This window comes from Rousettus aegyptiacus, unplaced genomic scaffold (genome assembly GCF_014176215.1).
Source record: "Rousettus aegyptiacus isolate mRouAeg1 unplaced genomic scaffold, mRouAeg1.p scaffold_m13_p_3, whole genome shotgun sequence".
Taxonomy (NCBI): Eukaryota; Metazoa; Chordata; class Mammalia; order Chiroptera; family Pteropodidae; genus Rousettus; species Rousettus aegyptiacus.
The window spans coordinates 127,530,424-127,545,444 of NW_023416306.1; the positions used below are offsets into that span (position 1 = coordinate 127,530,424).

Consider the following 15,021-nt stretch of genomic DNA (forward strand, 5'->3'; position numbering starts at 1 on the left):
CAGGAACTCAACACAAGGGATATCTAAATCACTAGCTTTATATTTAGAAAGTTCATTCTTATCTTTAACTACATCAAATATTAAAGGAAATTTTAGAAGCAATTGACATTCCATCCTTCTTTCATTTTATACCATTTCTTTTGTTCCCTAAAACTAGATGCGTACACATACATATAGAAAATAATGATTTTTTCTAAAGTCTAGCAATAATCATTTTATAATCTATATGATGTAATTAAAAAGGAAAATGATAAAATCAGAAAACCTTTGATGCAATATTTACTACAAATTAATTTATATCTCATATAGAAATATTACTTTACATCAGCCAATTGCTAACAGCTCAAACACATAGAAAAGGTCTTGTTTAAATGCAAAAATTATAATAGGTAAATATTTCATTATAATTTTATAACCAAGTTTCCTTCCCATAATATACTCACTTTTTAAAGTCAACTTCAACCAGAAAGTTGTGAAAACCCAGTATACAAATGAAGAATATATGTAGCACTTCTACATTAAGAAGCTTTAGAAAAACTACCACTAATAATAACAAAAATGACATCAATGTAATTTTAATTTACCCTTTAAAAAAAAAAAAGGAGGAAGCTTTAAAGAGAAAGCCATTCAATAAAAGCAAAATTGATAATTTGGACTCATCAAAATTCAGCTTCTGGGAAAGACTCTGGGAAGAGGATAAAAAGACAAACTGCAGACTGAGAGAAAATATTTGCAGACTAGTACCTGACAAATGCCTAATATGTGGACTATATAAAGAACTATCAGTACTCAACGGGAAAAAAAAAAAAATCCAGTTAGAAATGGCCAAAAACCATGGACATCTCACCAAATAAGCAAGCATGTGAAAAGATGTTCAACATCATTAGTCGTCAGAAAAATAAAATTAAAACCATAATATCATAATATACCTATCAGAATGGATAAAAATAAAAATATCAAAAATACCAAAAGCTAGCAAGAATTCAGAGAAATCACTTATACAATGTTTGTGGGAATGTAAAATAGTACAATCACTCTAGAAAACAGTTTGGCAGTTTCACTTAAATAAAATAAGCAATTACTATATAATCCACCGATTAAATTTGAGGGCATTTATCACAGAGAAGTACAATTTAGGTTAAAATTAAAAAAAAAAATCCCTATACATCAATGTTTCTAATTGCTTTATTCATAACAGCGAAAAATGGAAACTAGACCAGATGTCCTTTTAACAGGTGAATGGTTAAATAAACTGTGGTACATACATACCATGGAATATTACTCAGCAATAAAAAGGAACAATGATTGATACAGGAAACAATTTGAATGAACTTCCAAGGAATTATGCTGAGTGAAAAAAGCCAATCCCAAAAGGTTACATATATTGTATGATTCCAATTATGTAACATTTCTAAAATGAAAAAATTTTAGAAATGGAGAATGGTTTACTAGGAAAGGTGAGGGTACAGCAGGAAGAAGGTGGGTTTGGTTATAAAAGGGCAACACTGAGGGTTCCTTGTGGTAATAAAACTGTCCTGTATCTTGACTGTGGTTGCAGATACATAAATCTACATATGTGAGAAAATTGTATAGAACTAAACACACACAGAGAGAAACAAGAACAAGAAAAATTGGGGAAATCTGAATAAGATCTGTGAATTGCATCAATGTCAATATCCTGGTTGTGATAATCTACTATATAGTTTTGCAAGATGTTATCATTGGGTGAAGGGTGCATAGAAACCTTTATTTCTTATAACTGCATGTAAATCTAAACTACCTCTCAAAAAATTACAGTGAAAAACATTAGGCCATAATGTTATGTCAATTATACCTGAATTATTTTTAAAATCCAGCTACAAAAAAAAACAAATGGCCATGCTTATCTGGACCTCTTCCTCAATTCTTTCTCCTTGGCTATCATATGTTCAAACCCATCTTTGAGTATTCTTCATGTGCAAGGTGAGCAGACTCGATTTTTACCCTCAAGTAACTTAGAATCTCATGAAATAGAAGAAGAATCCAAAATACAAGGTAGAATAGTTAGAACATTAAATGCCACAAGAGTGGCATAACAGATGAATGGATAAACAAAATGTGTTATATCCATACAATGGAATATTATTCAGCCATAAAAAAGTATGACAACCTGATACATGCCACAACTTGGATGAATATGGAAAATATTATGCTAAGTGAAATAAGCCAGTGTCACACAAGGACAAATATTTTATGATCCCAATTATATGAGGTGCCTATTATAGGCAAATTCATAGAGACAGAAAATAGATTGGAGGTTATCAGGATCTGGGAAGAGAAAGGAAGAAAAGTTATTGCTTAATGGTTAAAGAATTTCTATTTGGAGTGATATAAAAAGGTCTGGAAATGGATAGTGGTGATGATTGCACAAAACTGTGAATGTACTTAATGCTGTGGAATTGAACACTTAAAATTAGTTTATATGCAAATTTTACATTATATATATTTTACTGCAATAAGAAAAAAAAAGAATTTCATACCACCGATATTCATATTGGTCCAGACCTGAAAAGCCTAGGCATTCATCAGTAGGAGAATGGATGACCAAGCAAACTGATATAGTCATGCAATGTAATACTACTCAGCAATGGAACAAAATATGGAACGAAATGGAACAAAATATTAATTGAAAATCTCAAAAGATTATGCTGAGTGAAACCAGCCTTCCACAAAAGGAAACAAACTATATGATTTCATGTATATAAAGTAAAATGAGCAAAATTTATCTGTGGTGAAATAAATCAGAATAGTGGTTGCCTGTCTATGCGTGTGCCGGGAGTACAGATTGATTGGAAAGGAAAATGAAAAAAACTTTCTGGGATGATAGAAATATTCTATATCTTGATAGGTTATACAGGTAAATGTATTTATCAAAGCTCATTCAAACAGTGGATTTAAGATTTATGCGTTTCGCTTATGTAAAAAAATTAAAGAATCACAAACGACACTAAACTCTAATGAAATGTAGGCTGAAGTATTTAAGGGTGAAGGATACTGATGTAATCCACTTCAAACTGCAACAAAAAATATGGACTGAGGGATGGAGAGACATAAATATGTGATAAAGCAAATACAGCAAAGTGTTAATCAAAAAACGTAGGTGGTGGGTACATAAGTGTTCACTACATAATTTTTTCAAGTTTGAAAATATTCATAATAAAATGTTGAGAAAATATACGTACCAACAAAGCAGTTGTTTCTCTTCTTCTCAAGAACTTGGCTTATATTTCTTATACTACAGAGTGAGAATTTATTGTTGTTAAGTTTGTCCCCAGATGTTGCTCTTGCATACATGATGTAATTGCCATTTTCTTTTTGTCCTAAATTCTTAGATTCTCCTGGAGTGCACTCTGTTCCAGAATCATGCTGTCAAACAGAATATAGAGTTACATAAACAGGAAGTAAAATAAGGTTTTCAGGTCATTTGATTAAATATAATTTTATCATCAGAAGAACAATGGAAACTTGTAGATACTCCTTTAGAAAAGACCTTACAATTGTTTTAGACTGAGAAGGAAAACAATTACTCTTTTAACAGTCACTGTCTTAGAAAGGAAAGAAAAATCAGTGAAGTTCTAACCAAAACTTATAGCTTTGTAATTAGGAGGTAGAATGGAGGACAAACTACCATAAAAGTCTCTCAAAAATAAGTTCACCTACTTTTAAAACTAGTAACAGAAATATAAACTACTGAAAAACTACTAAATATTTTTAAAAATACATGCTACATTACATGTTATGGAAGTTCTGAGAAGACAGAGGTGGCGAAAGACAAGAAACAAAAGAGAATGATATGGGGCTAAGTACATACAGGATAGGCATCTATCTAAGAGAGATGACTTATTAACTATTACATAAGAAAGGTAAGTAATGCTGAGTAGGGACACAAACGCAATGATCTATTTTTAAATGAAAATGAAGAAAAAGCCAAGAGGTAAAATCAAAATACTGCTTTGCAGAATAAAACTGATGACATATATGTATATGCACAGAAATAGTTTATGGTGTCAGTACATACTGCTCAAGTATAATATACACACAAAAAAGTACCAAACTACAGCTCCATTAATTTTGTCAAAGTCAATAAACATATGTGACCAGCACTGAGATTAGGAAAGAGAATACTATCAGATCACAGCAAGCCCCCCACCCACTATGGTATATGCATTTAAAAACAAAACAAAGGAAGCTCAATGCTCCTCAAACAACAATTCAGAACATGTCAGAAAGGGTGAAAAACAATGGGTCCTAGAGTAACAGTTCTATTTAACTATTGTTTTGAATACCAAACAATCTTACCCTTCAGAAAGAAAATACCCAAAGGCATTCTGTTTCTTCTCAGAGCCCATCTAAGTCACTTTTATTTTCTACTCCCTAATCTGACACAATTATTAAAAAAATATGTTCTCTGCTATTACCTCTATTCTTCCTGATACCTCTTGCCTTTCTCCTGAATATACATTCAGCATTTAACACCTCTTTACTATTCACCAATATTATCTCGCTTCGTGTTTTCATTCTATAGAATTCAATTTGGTTTCTGGTATGTATGGCACTAGAATTATTCTCAGCATTTGAATTTTAGAAAGAGATAGAAAAAAATCCCAATACTGTATAACTCTTGATATCATCACAGAATATCTTACCATCTTTCAATTCAATAAATGAGTGTGTGTCCAATATTATACAAGGAGAAACTGAAATATAGTATGAAAATAAAAAGATGAGTTAAGCACTGTCCCTATCTCTGAAAGGGCTTACATCCTATTTAAAAGAGATAGCAAATTCTGATATCCCTGCCTAAGTATGACTTTCTGCCCCATGAATCCATTACAGATATCACTAATCAATAATTATTTTACTATCCCAGAGGATATTGTAATGGGTCATTAATAGTCATGGAAGGAGGAAGAGATTATAGACAAGTATGCCAGCTATTTGTCATCCTCAGAAAAGGGAATAAACAAGCATACAAATAAACAAAATATAAAATAGAATATAAAGGCCATCTTGACTATACTCCCCAAAAGCGCTATGCGAGCTCAAATAAAGAGACTGGTTTCACGAAGACACTATAATCTTAGTTTAGAAAACACAAAAAAGCTTTTTAGTTTTATTTTGTTTAATTTATATTCTAGAAAATTTAGAAAATAAAAAATGGATAAAGAAACATTCAATCATATTCCACCAACCACAATACTTACTATTAACATTTCGGCCTACTTCCTATCTGACTTGTATCTAGTAGTATCCTAGTTTAATGCAAAATTTGGACTATACCATGTATACAGTTTTATAAATGGCTTCTTTCAGTTTAACAGTATAGAATGAGCACTGAAAAACTTGATTTTTAAATGACTGCACAGTATTCCATGATACTTTCCTAGTTTGGGACCACTTAGACTGTTTAAAATCTTTTGCTATGATAAATAAAATGGCAATGGATAACCTTTTTAATTTTATTGCAGAAATGCACACAAATCTTTGACAGATTCTACATTTATATTTTAGCTGGATTCCCAGATGTAGAGTTACTGAATTAAAAGGTCAATCATTTTAAGGGTCTTGATACACACTGCCAAACTGCCTGACAAAAAGGCCATATTAATTTACATTACATAACAGCATGGATCAAGATTTCAATTGGCAGAAATGGGAAGGAAATGGCTTCTTGGCAGAAGGAAAGTTTTAAAGGACTATAAAATTACTTAATTTGACAGGAGAGGGGAGATTACATTGGAAATATACATGGACCCAAATTATGGAGAACTCTAAAAGCTAAGATAAAGAAACTGTATCAGCAGTATCATGCATTAGCAGTATTACAAGTAAGCTGTAAACAGAAGTGACATGATCAGTATGGTCAGAACCAAACCTACATCAAGACTGATCTGGTGAAAGTGAGCACATATTAGAATTTTCATACTGAGAGAGAAATTTGTCTATTTTATAATTATAACTTCCCCAACTTCCCCCAAAATGCAATAAATACTTGGAAGGGGATATATAAATATAAGAGAGAGAACATTACCATTGACGTTTTATATATATATATATATATATATATATATATATATATATATATAACAAGAGAAAGACAGGCTTCAGGTAAAGATATCAAGGACTAGCTCAGTAGTTTATGATTCTAGCCAATTTAATTATTAAACTATTTAATAAATATTTACTAAGTACCTACTTTGTATATGAATGGTAGTGTGAACAAGCACAAAGGAATGGGGTGTGATTAAGCACAGAAGAATCATTAAAAGTAGTCTGGTATGACAGAAAAAGATAACAAGGGAGACAAGGAATATGAACCAATTAATCCATTAAGTAAGTGATCTAACATTAATGTACTAAAAACATCTCTCTGGCAAATGGGTACCAAACAGATTAGACAGTAAGCGAAAATGGAATAGACTAGATTCCCGACTCCCGACTGCGTAGTCCACAGACCAGCAGCAACAGCAACACCTGGGAGTTTCTTAGAAATATGGAAACTCGTCCTCACCAAAGACTCACTGAACCGAAATCTGTATTTTAAAATTCCTTAGTAATTTATATGCACATTAAGATTTGAGAGGCCTTGGACTAAAGGATGGAAGAATAGTTAGAAGGGTACTACCATTCCCATGGTAAGGGCTGGAACTAAGAGAACAGGGAGAGGAGAGAGGACATTTCACTGCCATTGAAAATACAAATTAACCATGAACCACAGTTTTCTGCTCATCTCTAAAACTTCCATTACACTTTTAAGAACACATCCCAAAAGTGGTCAAGAGATAGAGAGATTAAAAACATTTTCAATACTTTCTCTAAGAGTACTGATAATAATCTATCAATTTCTGATTAGTGGGATGGCACTTATATTTTACAAACTGGGGGCTAATTAGAGAAGCGCATTTGAGACTTTTAAACTACTACTACTAGTATGTATTTTTCTAAACTCATAAAAATTTCCATTTTTACAAATGATACAAGTAAAACAAATTTACATATTGTTTTCAAATGAAAATTTCCCAAACTTGTTATTTTAATAAAACCTACCAAAATTACAAAGAGTATCTTTCAGTATTTTGCATTTCTATGTGTATTAATCTTTAGGTCACTTGAAAATCAATATAATGGACTGATTATTAAATGACACCAAAGAACTGTTAATTTTGTTAGGTATCATAACTACAGTGTGGTTATTTAAGAAAATGTCTATTTTTTTTGACATACATAGTAAAATATGTAAGGATGAATGAATTTACTTCTAATATCTCACTAAGAAAAAGGAACCAATACAGAAAGGAGATGTGCAACATCTTGATAATCACTGAATCCAAATCAGGGGTCAGGAAACTGCAGCCCACAACTTGCTTTAACACAGCCTAAGCTAAAAATGTTTTTTTCCATGTTTAAAGGATTATAAAACAACAAAGAAAAATATGCAACAGAGACCAAATGTTACCCCCAAAGCCTACAATATTTACTAGTCGGCCCACAGAAGAAGTTTGCTGACCCCTATTCTGGACGTTGGACATATATGAGAGTTTCTTGTATTATTTTTCTCCACTTTTGTGTGTGTTAAAATGTCTTTGTCCTGAAAAATGCTAAAGTATCAATCTCATTCCACAGTAGAGAAAGATGAATCCATTAAACCTCAATAATGCTTTAACAGACATCAAGCAAAAAAAAAAAAAAAAACACTCCACAATTTGCTAACATTCAGCATATGCTTTAAACAATGAAAAGTGATTCTCATTCAACAAGTATCTCAACGAATCATGTACCTGGGACTGTTCTAGGGCCAGGCAATACAGAAGTAAGTGGAACAGACAAAATTCCTTGCCTTTATAGAATTCTGGCATAGCTATGCTTACTTTTCTTATTTTAATCACAAATATTCTATTTTCCTCCCTTTCAATATGGTCAAGTACGTAATTGTTCTGACATAAAAACGAAACATTCATATGAATTTGTTTTCATTATAAACAAACAAAAAATCACTCAAAAGGAAGGTTAATAATTTTTTTTAATCTAATAATTAAGCAATACTTACTGGAGATCCAAAGTTATGTCCAACCTCATGAGCAAAAGTAATGTGAGAGACTTTGGGGGGTACATGAGACCCATAGTTCTGCACAGTAATAATTCCAGTGTTTAAGGACTTCTTCTTACCATCTGAATAAAGCTTACTTTTTTCACATATTCCTCCAGAGCTTCCTAATTCAGAAGAAAAGATGGCTAAATTAGCATCTATTTCCCTCCAGAATAACTTTCTAATACATGCTATAATAAAATGTTTTGAGTTCAAAACACCATTGGTATCCATATATATCAAACACTCAAGTTTCTTTGGTCCAAGATTCAAAAGTCATTTCAAGCAAAAGTTTTAATGGTGCACATAAAGAAACTCCCAGGATTGAGTACAAAGCTCTTATAAAATGTTCCTCTTCATAAACAAAATGTCCCCAAATTTTTGCTCCCATTAATTAAGCAAAACAAATATTTAAGTTTCTGTTAAATTTGAATTTATCAGTATTTACAGAGTCAAAGCCTATACTTTTCACCTTTCAAAAAGAAAACATATTTAAGTTTATAATCACATAAGTTAAATGAAAGCTTTTCAAGTAGATTCTGAGAAAGTCACTTCTATAAATAAACACAGTGATGCATAAGAGAATGTGATGCACTATCCTAAGAGGCAACATACAACATATTTTTTAAAAAGAAAAGAGTTAGTGGGGGGGGGGGGTGGTGAAGGAAATAGAGAAAAGTTGGTCATAGGGCACAAACTTTCAGTTATAAGATGAATGAGGTCTGAGGATCTCATGTACAGCATAGTGACTATAGTTGATAACACTGTATTGTATAAATGAAATTTGCTGAGAGACTAAACTTAAACATTTTCATGAAAAAGGAAGGAGGGAAGAAAAGGGGAGGGAATGGGAGGAGAGGAAAGGGAAGGAAGAAAAAAAGAGAAAAAGGTAAATAAGTGAGGTGATAGATGTGTTAACTCGATGGGAGGAATCCTTTCACAATGCATACAAATATCGAATCATCATGATGCGCATTTTAAATAACTTACAATTTTATTTGGCAATTATATCTCAGAAAAAGAATGTCAATTGGGGGAAAAAAAGGAGGGGGGAAGGAAGAAGAGAGTGTGAAGGAAAGGAGAAAGCAAATGTGGCAAAATGTTAACTGATTAACCTATCAGAAGTTCACTGCTACTCTTGCAACTTTTGGGGAAGTTTGAAATTTTTTTCAGAATAAGGTAAAAAAAAAGTTGAATTATGATTTTCCAATGTCTTAAGAATATTGAAGACTCATATTTTTACTTATACTATACATGTTATTTTGTAGTTAATCTGTTTATTAATAGTTCCTGAACTTTAGAGCCTAATACTCAACCTTTGGTTGACCTCACAGATTGTAAGGACCTTGTCATCTTACAGACAATCCCTTATTTTTTTATTTTTTACACCAACAGCACCTGGTCCTCCTAGGTGGTCTCCCATCAAAGTACTAACCAGGCCCGACCCTGCTTAGCTTCCGAGATCAGACAGGATCAGGCTTGTTCAGGGTAGCATGGCCATAGACTGGAGTAGTAGTATTTTATAACTCCTCTCTCTTAAGAAGAAAATGAATTCCAACAATATTAAACTTCTACTAAGATAGAGACAACATTTCAACTTATTAGAAATGTCTTAGGAGAAAGCTAGAATGCTACAGTATATAATACCTAGTAAAATAACTACCAAACGCATTAAACCTGGAATCAAAAGGTCAAGATTCTAGGTTCTGTTTGATACTGGGGTTGTCAAAGTCTCTGAACTCAAGTTTCCTCATCTGGAGAACAAAGGTATTAACAAGTACACTTCATATGGGTGTTGAAATAATAAAACCAGGGGGTGGCTCCATAGTGGGGGTGTGGAAGTGGGGGGGGGCAGGGTTATTAAAGAGGGGGAAAAGATAATAAGAATAAAATCAAATGTATAAAGTTCCTTATTAAAAAAGTAAAATGTAAGTCAAATATAAAACTCAGTCCAAGTAGTCTGAAGGCAAAGGAAAATGAAGAAGAAAGCTGTCAGGGCAGGACCCTATACTTACAAAAAAAAAAAAAAGGTCAAAGAACAAAAATTCTAAAAGATGAAATTGGGGGAACTGGGGGAGATGGAAGAAACCAGTGACAAAAATACAAGTAATCCACCATTTTCAATCCAGAACTCTGCCTACTGCTGCTTCAGTAAAATGAACAGCACCACGAATGGTGGTCCAAATATTACAAAGAACTAGACATAAAAACTAATCGCCCTCCAAACCCATAACCCCAGTCTAATCATGAGAAAAAACACCAAAAAGCCTGCAACAGAGATGCATCCTACAATATACCTGACCAATACTCCTCTCAACATTGTCAAGATTATCAAAAACAAGAAAAGTCTGAGAAACCATAACAACCAAATGTAATGTGGTATCCAAAATGAGATCCTGGAACAGAAAAAAGATCTTAGGTAAAACCTAAAGGAATCTGTATAAACTATAGACTGAATTAGTTAACAATATTTGTTCATAAATTGTAACAAATGTACATACTTATGTAAGCTGTTCATGATATAGGAAATTGGTATGGAAAGGAGGTACGGGAACTCTAATTACTGTCAGTACAATTTTTTCCATAAATCTAAAAATATCATCTATTAAAAGAAAAGTGGTTGCATCTATAGATGTGAGGATATCTGAAGATTTAGGAAAATCTGACCAAGCTCCTTCAGGAGCATTACATTCTCAATGAACAATAGTCTGGGGTTGAAAATACAAAATGGCAGGCAAGTTTTTAGTTTAAGATCATCCAATCATTTGCCCAGAAAACATTTTGTAAGCAAGCTTCTTTGGAGACAAAATATTAATACAGTGGTTCTCAAATTTTAGCGTATATCAGAATCACATAGAGAGCTTCTTCAAACAAAGATTTTGAGACTCCGCATCTGGAGTTTCTGACTTAGTAGACCTGGGTTGGGGCATGAATTTACATTTATAACACGTTCCCAGATAATGCTAACTAATGCTGCTAGTCCCATGGAGTAAACTTTGAGAACCACTCTACTAATAATGATAATGTGATAAAATCAACCAACTATTCAAGAGGAAAAGAAATTTAAAAGTTATAAAACATGTGAAATATCATAGGAAAGAGTGAGTTGTACAATCTGCTGACAATGCAAGTAACATAAAACAAGAACAGATTATCAATGAGACAAATATCAAAAAATACTACACTATGATATATGCACTCCATGAGATAAATTTGTACCTTAATGACATCATGAAATTGGGTATATTTTAAAATGTGGAAGAAAAAAAAAGAAGCTTTGGAAATTGTAAACAGGATATTCATTGCTGGCTTTTAAAAAAGAGCAAGAAATATAAAAGCAAAAGTATGATACAAATAATGTTAAAATATGCATAACAAATCAGAATAAACTAATAAGAATAGGTATAGAAAAGTGTCTTGCCCTGGATAAAGCAGAAGTTGATTCTTTTAAAGAGATAAAAATGATTATCTATCAGAAGAATTGCTGTTTATATAGCACAAAAGATGATAGACCACTAATCAAACTATATATGGCAAAATTTCTATTCAAAGAGTGTGGGATTTTTTCTATACTCATCTCTCAAGAAATAAATTTTTATTTGTCTAGTAGTGTAATAAGCTACTAAACTTACTACACTTTAGATCACATACCTCCCCCCCGCCACTGCAATGAGAAGGAAATCATCCTATCCCAGACTTATCAATGACAGTAGCTTTCACAGCTAAGCAAAGACCCCAACAGAATATGGGCCCAAGTGGTGAGGCCAACGGAGCTATGGGTACAGGGGCCTCCTGCCTGCCATCTCTTTTCAGGCAACACTTCACTTTTGTTAATATAAAGGCTAGAAAGAAAATAAATAAATAAAGGCAGGCTTTCTTTTCTTTCTACCTGCTGCTCCTGACCAGGGTTTCTCTGCTTTCTAACTCACCGAAGAATGGAAGCAAGAACACAGTTTTCCCTCTTTGACTCTAAAACGTTCTTTAAAAGTTTTTTAAAAATTAATAAGCAACTTTTGTGAGAAAAATTAATATTGTGCTTTGGTTTCAGAAATGAGTACCATTTTTTTCTCATAAAATTATTTATTTCAGCTACTGAATGTACCAAATATCAGGGTATCTCCTAGGTGGTACTCATTTCAAAATAAAAAGCTGCTTCATCTATCTGTCCATTTATTACACCATGCTAATGAATTTTGCCTAACTCAAGTTGCATAGATTAAGATATTGTACTGGCATCACTTTCTCCTTCCTATACTTTGTAAAATTCAATCTGCCCTGAAAAATGCTTTTTGTTACAAATATGAAGACATAGTTAGATAAACTACCTGAAGGTGCTCCAACCCAAGCTAGACCAAGAACACCATCATCAAAATCTCGGTCTGTGAAGACATAGGCCAAACAGTAGTCATCATGATTCTGTTCAGAATTCAATTCCAGAAACTTCTCCACACCAATATTTGGAAAACGGAAGGGATTTGTCGGGTCCTTCTCATCAGTAGTTGTATTGATCTAAAATCCAAAACAACGATTAAAATAAGCAATTAACGTTAGCAGAGCCTTAATGTAAGTTTTAGCTCACCTTCTGAATCCACCTGGACAATATGCTTGGGGCCCATGAAAAATTAGGCTTCAATTAAAGCTCCTACAATTGTTCCCACTAGCCCCCTGCATCCCCGAGCTGATTATAGTAGCCAAAAAAGAAAGAAAAAAGGATAGCAGGGTAAGAGAGTTTAAATTGAAAATGTTAAATCTCTGAGCAAGTTTCACCAGATTCCTGAATATTAAACACGGGATGATAAAACAAGTTCTGCTTTTAAAACTTCGAATAATGCAATTTCTCAAATTTAATCACCTGAGCAAGTCTCTTTTAGTGTTAGTTTCATATATAGTGGCAAGTATAAGAATATAAAATCTTATATTTTAGCTAATTACTCGAACATAAAATGAATATTGAACCCAAGTCTGTCAATTCAGTAGACAAATCATTTTCTTGTTTCTACTTACCTAGAGAGTCTTATGACTCAAACTGAAAGTTAACTTTTTTTCCCTAGATGTGGGCAAGAATTTTATTTTATTTTTTTACTGCCAATTCATTTCTCTTACTATTTTAAGCCGAGTTCCTTCAGACGGCTTCTTTTGACACTTAGCTACCATACTTCTGGGTGCAGGTTCCTCCTTCACAATCTGGTTCTGATATCAAACTTCTATTAAACAAAAGTTTCCATTTATCAGCCCCTGCTTCCTTCCTTTCAGAAACTGATACCTGTCCTTTGAAGTCCTAAAACAATTTGACTTTCCTCAGCTAAGTCAGAGAATTACATACAATACTGTTAATAGAGAATAAAAAGGGGTCTATATGAAAATAAACATTTTTTATAAGGCACACCTTAGTCTTTTGAAACTATCAGGAGTAATGGGAGAATATAACAGTTGATCATATAAGAACTATTGGTCTTTTTAGGATTCACATACTTCAGTAAAACTAAGGGGCATAGAAGCAGAATGGCAAAAACACCACTGAACATAACTGCCTAAGGATAGATTTCAGAGTATCTGGTTTATCCATTAACAATTAACCAACAACAATCAGTTATGGTCATTTAACACACACACACAAAAAAATAAAAAAACAGGCACAATATATATTACAAATAACCCATGCTTAGAGACATGCTATAAATGGCTTTTTCCCACTAAATATAAAAATGAAATTCCTTTATACTTCTGTAATATTGGCTAACAATAAAAATTGCATCAAATTTTAGTTACCTATATTAAAAATAAAATGATTAATATTTAAATATTTGCTAATATAAATTTCAAATTATTTAATGGATCACAATAATTGACAGATGAGATTTAAACTCAAGTTTTAATCTCAGTTAAGGGCCTGAAAACAACCAATTGCCACATTATCCATTAATATAGTACATGCATTTCTTCAAAATGCAAATTATTTTACTCAAAAAAACGCGCTTCACTAAAATTTGTTAAGGTGGTCTCTACTTTTCACTACTTTGCATTGTATTGCTCTGCCTACTAAACAGCAATACATATATCACTTACCACTTTTACTCACTCATTTAAATATTTATATAGCTCAAAATACCAAAAGCAATTGATTATATTTCTTACATTGTATGTCCATAAACCATATTTCATCTTAAAATAATCCAATTTAATATTCCAATATATAATCATAGTAATTCTAAAAGGACCACCTTCAGCTATGTCATTAAATATATTACATAGATTACTAAAATTATAATCTAGTCAACCATATTTTAAGAAAAATAGCACAAATATAAAGAAACCCTATGGTAAATACTTTTGTAAAATGATTTCTTTTAAACTCAGGTTGTTTACTTAGTTTATAAATTCAAATTTTTAAAAGCTATATACATTGAAAGAATTCACATTTAGAAAATTTGAAACAACTTGCCCAGTTTTGTAACTAAAAATTTACTTATTTGCAATTTATAACATTAAAACTAATAATCAGTCACTCTGGATCATTATCTCTTTAAGTCTCATGGTCAAATTAATTTAGAAAAACATGGTTTCCTTTCCTAAAGGACTTCTCAAAACTTGAGATATTAGTGTGCACTGTGAATGTCAAGAAAAGGGTATAGTATTAAAGTGTTTTTCCAACCTCTGATTTTATTTAACCAGTGTATCTATCCTTCCCTCTCCTGGAGCACAAAATGGGACACATACTGAAAAACACTGCATAAGACAAATCTTAAGAAAATGGGGAATAACATCAGGGGAAAAAATGTCAAGTACTTTTTCTGTAGTTATTGAGAGGTTAGGGCTTTCTAACTGCTATATTAATAAGACAGAAAATAGTACTGTCATATCTATTTTGAAGCCCAGATTAAAGTCCTATAGATTTC

The 15,021-nt window shown here is 32.3% G+C and overlaps 1 protein-coding gene and 1 pseudogene across 1 annotated transcript in view; both read right to left on the reverse strand.

The window, feature by feature from the left end:
- Nucleotides 1-15,021, reverse strand: part of ADAM10 (ADAM metallopeptidase domain 10) — a 110,466-nt gene that overhangs the window by 19,107 nt on the left and 76,338 nt on the right. Inside the window, exons 8-10 of the mRNA XM_036218396.1 lie at nt 12,451-12,634; nt 8,087-8,250; nt 3,222-3,405 (exon numbers count right to left, since the gene is read on the reverse strand). Of these exons, the coding sequence (XP_036074289.1) occupies nt 3,222-3,405; nt 8,087-8,250; nt 12,451-12,634 (532 nt within the window). The remainder of the gene's footprint in view (nt 1-3,221; nt 3,406-8,086; nt 8,251-12,450; nt 12,635-15,021) is intronic.
- On the reverse strand, nt 9,512-9,630 carry LOC118601240 (annotated as a pseudogene).